Source organism: Miscanthus floridulus, chromosome 9, assembly GCF_019320115.1.
Source record: "Miscanthus floridulus cultivar M001 chromosome 9, ASM1932011v1, whole genome shotgun sequence".
In the NCBI taxonomy this organism is placed as follows: Eukaryota; Viridiplantae; Streptophyta; class Magnoliopsida; order Poales; family Poaceae; genus Miscanthus; species Miscanthus floridulus.
Window position 1 is genome coordinate 71,366,952 of NC_089588.1, and position 5,902 is coordinate 71,372,853.

The 5,902-nt window shown below is 56.1% G+C and overlaps 1 protein-coding gene across 1 annotated transcript; it reads right to left on the reverse strand.

The window, feature by feature from the left end:
• Positions 1-2,241: 2,241 nt before the first annotated feature.
• Positions 2,242-4,470, reverse strand: LOC136482119 (uncharacterized). Its single transcript, XM_066479363.1, has 2 exons — positions 3,784-4,470; positions 2,242-3,627 (listed from the first exon to the last, which is right to left on the reverse strand). The coding sequence occupies exons 1-2, from the start codon at positions 4,382-4,384 to the stop codon at positions 3,548-3,550; spliced, it is 681 nt and encodes a 226-aa protein (XP_066335460.1). The 5' UTR covers positions 4,385-4,470; the 3' UTR covers positions 2,242-3,547.
• Between the last annotated feature and the right edge of the window lie 1,432 nt (positions 4,471-5,902).

Sequence of the window (5,902 nt, forward strand, 5' to 3'; positions counted from 1 at the left end):
GGGCTCGGTGTCGTGGACGTAGAGCCGGCTGCAGGTGAGCTCGCCATTGACCATGTCATGGCCGGTGGCGGCGAGGATGTTGACCATGCTGGTGAGGACAAACTCGGCGCAGAGGCGATGCCGGTGTACGCATCGTCGTTGTACTGGTGGTGGTGATCACGGCGGGCTCCACTGGTGCGGGCTCCTCAACGATGAAGTCTGTGGGCTCGCTGTCGTGCTCAGCGGGCCATGCCCACTGTGCAACCTCATCGAAGATGACATCGCGGCTGATGTGGACGCGCCCGGCTCGTACCCGACGAAGATCATGCGGCGGCTGCTATCATCTAGCTTCTTCGGGTTTGGCGTGGTCACCTTGACGTGGGCGACGCACCCGAACATGCGGAGGTGATGTACTCCCGGCGGCTCCCGGTCCACAGCTCGTACGAGGTCTTTCCACCGATGCTCTTGGATGACGACTGGTTCAGCAGGTACACGGCCGTCATCACAGCTTCTCCCCAGAACACGCCAGGAAGAGATTTTGCCTTCAGCATGCTCCGCGCCGTGCCGACAACAGTCTGGTTGCGGCGCTCCACGACGCCATTATGTTGTGGCATGTACGGCGCCGTGAGCTCGCGTCGCACGCCGAGCTGGGCGCAGTACTCGATGAAATCCGCTGCAGCGAACTCTCCTCCACAATCTGTGTAGAGGGCCAGCATCTTCTTGCTGGACTTGCGCTCTACTGTCGCTTGGATGCGCCTGATTGTCGTCGCGGTGGCATCCTTGGAAGGTAGCAAGGAGATCCACATGAACCGGGAAAAATCATCAACGAGCAGGAGAAAATACCGGTTGCCACTAGGAGTTGTCGGCGAGATTGGACCACACATGTCTCCGTGTAGTAGTTGGAGCACCTCAGTCGAACGCCTGAGCGCCTTTTGTGGGAACGGCGCTCGACGTTGCTTGCCGGCGAGGCAAGCCTCGCAAACCTGCTCCACCTGATTGAGAAGGGGCAGGCCGTGGACCAGCTCTTCACGCGCCATCTTGCGTAGCGCAGCGAAGTGGATGTTGATGAACCGAGCATGCCATGTCCAGGCATCGTCATCGGTGGTGACGTCGATGGTGATGTCGAGCACGTACAGCTGGCCTGGGCTTCAAGCAATCTTCGCGAGCAGACGCCTCTCCTCATCCCGAATGCGCATCACACCGTGCTCCACCAGCACCTAGTACCCGCCTTCGTCAAGTTGGCCGACGGAGATGATATTGGCGGTGAGGCGTGGAAGATAGTAGACGTTTGGGAGCGACCAGTGCTCGCCATTCTTGCAGGAGAAGAGCACGGTGTCGCTCCCTTTGATCTGCGCGACGGAGCCATCTCCGAATCGCACGGTGCCGGTGATGCCGGTGTCGAGGTCGGCGAACGCGGCGCGCGATCCCGTCATATGGTTGGACGCGCCAGTGTCCAGGATCTAGCGCTTCGGATCCCGGTTCTCCGCGGCGTCGAAGGTGGCATGGACTTTCTGCTCGACGAGGTGGAGAGCTGCAACATCCTGAGTTGCCGGTGGCGGCTGCGCGGGAGCTAGGGCCTGCGGCGGTTGCACCGATGTGTGCTGTGGCGACGACTTATGCTCGACGTGGTGGACGGCGGCGCTTTCGTGGGTCGCCGGGGTTGTACAAAGGGGAATGAACTATCCTGCTCATGGATCGAACTGATGGCCAGCATGAGTGTGGCCTCGTCGTCCTGGGCCACATGGGCATGCTCCTCCTTTTTGCTGCGGCATTCACGGGCCCACTGGCCTTTCTTCCTGCAGTGCTTGCAAGGATCATCTGGTCTCAGACGTCCTGAGTTGGAACCGGACCTTCCATCACCATTGCCACCGGTGCCGCGTCCACGGCCCCTGCCACGACGCTTGCCACGGCCGCCGGAGCCGGAGCCACCATGGCTGGACTCCTGACCCTTCTGCTTGTAGCGCTCAATCCACTGCTCCTCAGTGAGCAACAGCTTCCCGGTAGCTGTCTGCGGCGCAGGTGGCTCGACGTCGTCAGTCGCCTTCAACCTCCCAGTGACCTCCTCAATTGACAACTGTGAGATATCGAGGAGGGTTTCAATGGAGATTACCAACTGCTTGTAGCGTGGGCGCACGGCGGGGAGGTACTTGGCCACCACTTTCTCTTCGGGCTCGGGATCACCAAGCGTTGCCAGTCGCTGCACAATCCCGGTCAGGCACACGGCGAAATCTTCGATGGGCTTGCCGTCGTGGAGCGCGATGGCTTCTTACTCCACCCGCAGGTTCTGTGTCGTTGCCTGCCGCACCCGGTCGTCGCCGATGCGGAGGGTCTTGATGGCCTCCCAGGCTTCCTTGGCAGTTGCCTTGGTCGCAAGCGCGGGCACCATCTCCGCCGGGACAAACGCTGTAGATCGCGTTGAGCGCGCTACGGTCGTCGTCAAACTCGACATCATCGTACTCGACGGCGTCCCAGAGGTGACGCACCTGCATCTTCAGCTTCATGCGGAGCGACCACTCGTTGTAGTTCGTCCTTGTCAGCTGCGGCCAGTTGCCGGAGCTGCTGCCGTCCCGGATGATGCGCTCGATGACAACCGCCCCCGGACGGCGTGCGTCGTGGGTGCGCGAACGGCATGCGTCACGCGTGCGTGAATGACGAGGAGGGGAGCGGCTCGGAGAAGGCGTGTGCGATGGCGTCTTGGAGCCGGAACCGCTGCTACCGTCGTTCTTCTTGGAGCCGTCGACCTTCCCGGCTGGTGAACGACCACGGGTTCTCGGTGGAGACGCCATGGCGACAGCGAGGTCCCTCGAAAGCTAGCTCCAGTACCAATTGTTAGTCACCAGACGGCGGTGGAAGCCGGCGGCGAGGTCACGAGCGGCGGCGAACACGAAACTCAACTGACGCGAGAACACTTGGACACGGAAGGTTTTGGTGCTGCAAGAGAAGTGCAGCGTTTTCTGCTCTTAGCTTTCATATTTATTGGAAAGTATAGTAGAGCATCCCGATCACAGCGCGCACGTCGTGGGAGTTCAGCGCGTCCATCCCCACGCTCCGCAACACCGGGCATGCCTGCATGCCCAGGCTCGTGGGCCAGCGAGTCTTGCGCCACGGCCTCCTACGCGCACGGCAGCCACAACGGGCACTCGCGCGTATGCATCAACTGAAAACAGAAACATGCAGTCCTATCTAACATGCACAAGATTACTAACAGTTTTACATGAGCAAAAATTAAGGCGAGAATCAAGGATCCGTGTGAGTAGAGTACAACATCAGACAATGACTGGTGACCTGGGCCCCCTCTCCTTTCCTGCACATATCTCAGCAAATTTTTCGAACAAGATTTGAATTCACTACTCTGTCTGTGTGCTTCTGTCTGACGAATGAATGATCATCGTGACGCCACGATCCGATGCAGAGTGAAGGCATCTTGATTTAGATGCTTCTGTGTTCGTCGGCGTTGCCACGATTCCTGTATGTCGAGCAGATGGCCTGCGTTGGTCGGAAATGGAATGGGTTTCTTTCATCCTCGTCTTGTACCAAGTTTGTTCGCAAGATTGATGGTGGCCATTGATCAGCTGCAGAGCCTGACGGTGCACGCCACCGCCTGCGCCCAGTACTTGAGCCTCGCCTTCACCTCGTCCGGGCTGTCACCTAAAGCATGGCATACAACAACACATGAGCTCGATTGCCATCAAGTAGAGTCACTAAACGATTTTCCGCTAAGATTTCTACGTTGTCCAACAGATTTGCTATGTCCCCATCACGAATCAAGAACAACAAGCAGAGGTCGAAACAGTTGGAGCTTACCAGGGCTAGAGATCTTCCAGTTGGTGGCGACGGGCTGCGCTGGCGAGGCCGGAGCCAGCGCCGGCGCCTCCTCCGCCTTGCTGAGCTGCTGGTGCTCGTCCAAGAAGCGCTGGCTCATGGAGTAGCAGAGCTCGAGCGCCGGCAGCGTGCCGCAGAGCTCGGGGATCTCATGGTAGCTGAAGCCGAAGCCCAGATCCACGCAGCCCTTGAGCTCCTCCAGATCGTCGTCGGTCAGGCTCCGCGCCCTCTCCATCCCGCCGCCGCTCTCCCCTGACGCGGCAGAGGCGGCGTCCGGGGACCCCTCCTCGCCGGCGACCACCACCACGGGCCTCGACGCCCGCCGCGGCCACGCCTCCCGTTCCCGTTCCCGCTGCTGCTGCTGCAACCCGCGCCAGACGTCCTCCGCCTCGGCCTCGGCCTCCTGCTCCTCCTCCTCCTCTCCTGCGCCGCTGTTCTTGGCACGGAGGCGCTGGGCGCGGCGTCGCGCGCGCTGGCGCCGCCGCCGAGGCGGCGCGGGCGGCGTCGACGGCTGCTGCGCGGGCGACGAGGCGGTGGTCGCCGTGTCGACGGGCTCGTCCCGGTCGGAGTCCGAGCTCCACATCGTCGCGGCGGCTGCTTTCACCCTCCGCGTCTCTCTCCGGAACGCGGTGTGCAGGTGGCTCCTCGTCTCTCTCTCTCTTGCTCTGCTTGGTTGGACGCTCGGTGGGAGAGAGAGGGGGTATAAATACGAGGGCGTGTTGCAAGAGAGAGAGGGACTGGTGGGTGCCGGGTGGGGCCCGCCTGTATGAACTGTGGGGGTGGTGGTCTGAACGGGTTGTGCCATGGGGGATGCATGTGCGCGTGACGTGGCGGCGGCGGTGGAGTCTAGTCACCCGCCACAGCTGTAAAATCTTGAGCCCTTCTCTTCTTGGCCAGCTCCAACGCTGTTTCTTGTTTTTTTTGTTGTCCCAAGCAAGGAAACATTCTGGCGGCAAACAACATGGGTTGCAAAATGGAACTAGGTTTTGACTTTTGACCCTGGACATAAATTTTAATACTATAGACCAAGGTGTTTAACGCGTGCTTAGCAACCATATGCACGTAACAAATGGTTCATAAAGTAACTGGAGGAAATGTAACAATTAGTAATTCCTCTAATCACTGTCGCAAATACTATAAGTCTATATACAAATCCTCCTAAGCCATATTTTTTCTTAACTTTGATAGAAGTATCCACAAAAATATATTCTCTTAAATGAAAATTAATAAGATGTTATGAATGTATTTTTAATAATGAAATCTAGTGAAGTCAATCTTGCTTTATCAATCAATCAATATAAAGTTGTAGACATTAATATAGGAACAAACATGGAAATATTTTCCGAAATAATTGCTCAAAACAAAGTTTCTGAAATAATGCATATATTTAGAGAGCTCTGCACATCTCCATTCCCAATAAAACTAAAACTTGCCCAAATTTTGGTATGTTATTTAGAAAAAAAGCAATAATCTCATAAAGATTTGAGTCTAATTCCAAAAGAAACTAGCATTTCAACTCATGCATTGTTGTCAAAAAAAAAATCATGCATGATTGGAGAAAGTTCTTTTGCGTTCTAGTGGGGGCCTTAGCAATTCCAGACACTAATACAAAACCCTTTCTCGAGCATTTCCTAGCTTCTTCCCTTAGAATATATCCTTCTCTACGTGGAGAAGTTAGCCATGTCTGAAACCTTCGAAAACATTGTGGAGGAAGAATATGTCTTCCACCGTTCCACGGCAGCTCTGCTCTGGTCCAAGCGAAACGAATCCACACGCACCGCTGGCCAAATCAGTGACTTCTCCGTTCCGTCCGGTCACTGTCCATCCCTTAATTATGAAGTTAACAGTGTCGCTTAGCATTAGAATACTCCAGATCGATAGTCATGATCTCGTGCCTTGCATGGGACACTGTTGAGCTGGCTAGCTAAGCTAGCTAGCCTAGATTTGCCTATGCCCTTTCAGAACGGTTCAGCAACTGACAGACTTTATACTACACTAAAATAGTACATGATACAGCAGTGTAATAAAACAGCATCATTAGTTCATCTTATTATGGTCTGCCAGCAACGTTGAAAAATAAACTACTCTTCAACTGCAGCTC

Excerpts from the sequence above, each read along its gene's own strand:
- LOC136482119 (XM_066479363.1), bottom strand. The coding sequence starts at position 4,384 with ATGTGGAGCTCGGACTCCGACCGGGACGAGCCCGTCGACACGGCGACC. Across the intron at positions 3,628-3,783 it reads CTGGAAGATCTCTAGCCCTG|GTGACAGCCCGGACGAGGTG; the intron begins GTAAGCTCCAAC and ends GCCATGCTTTAG.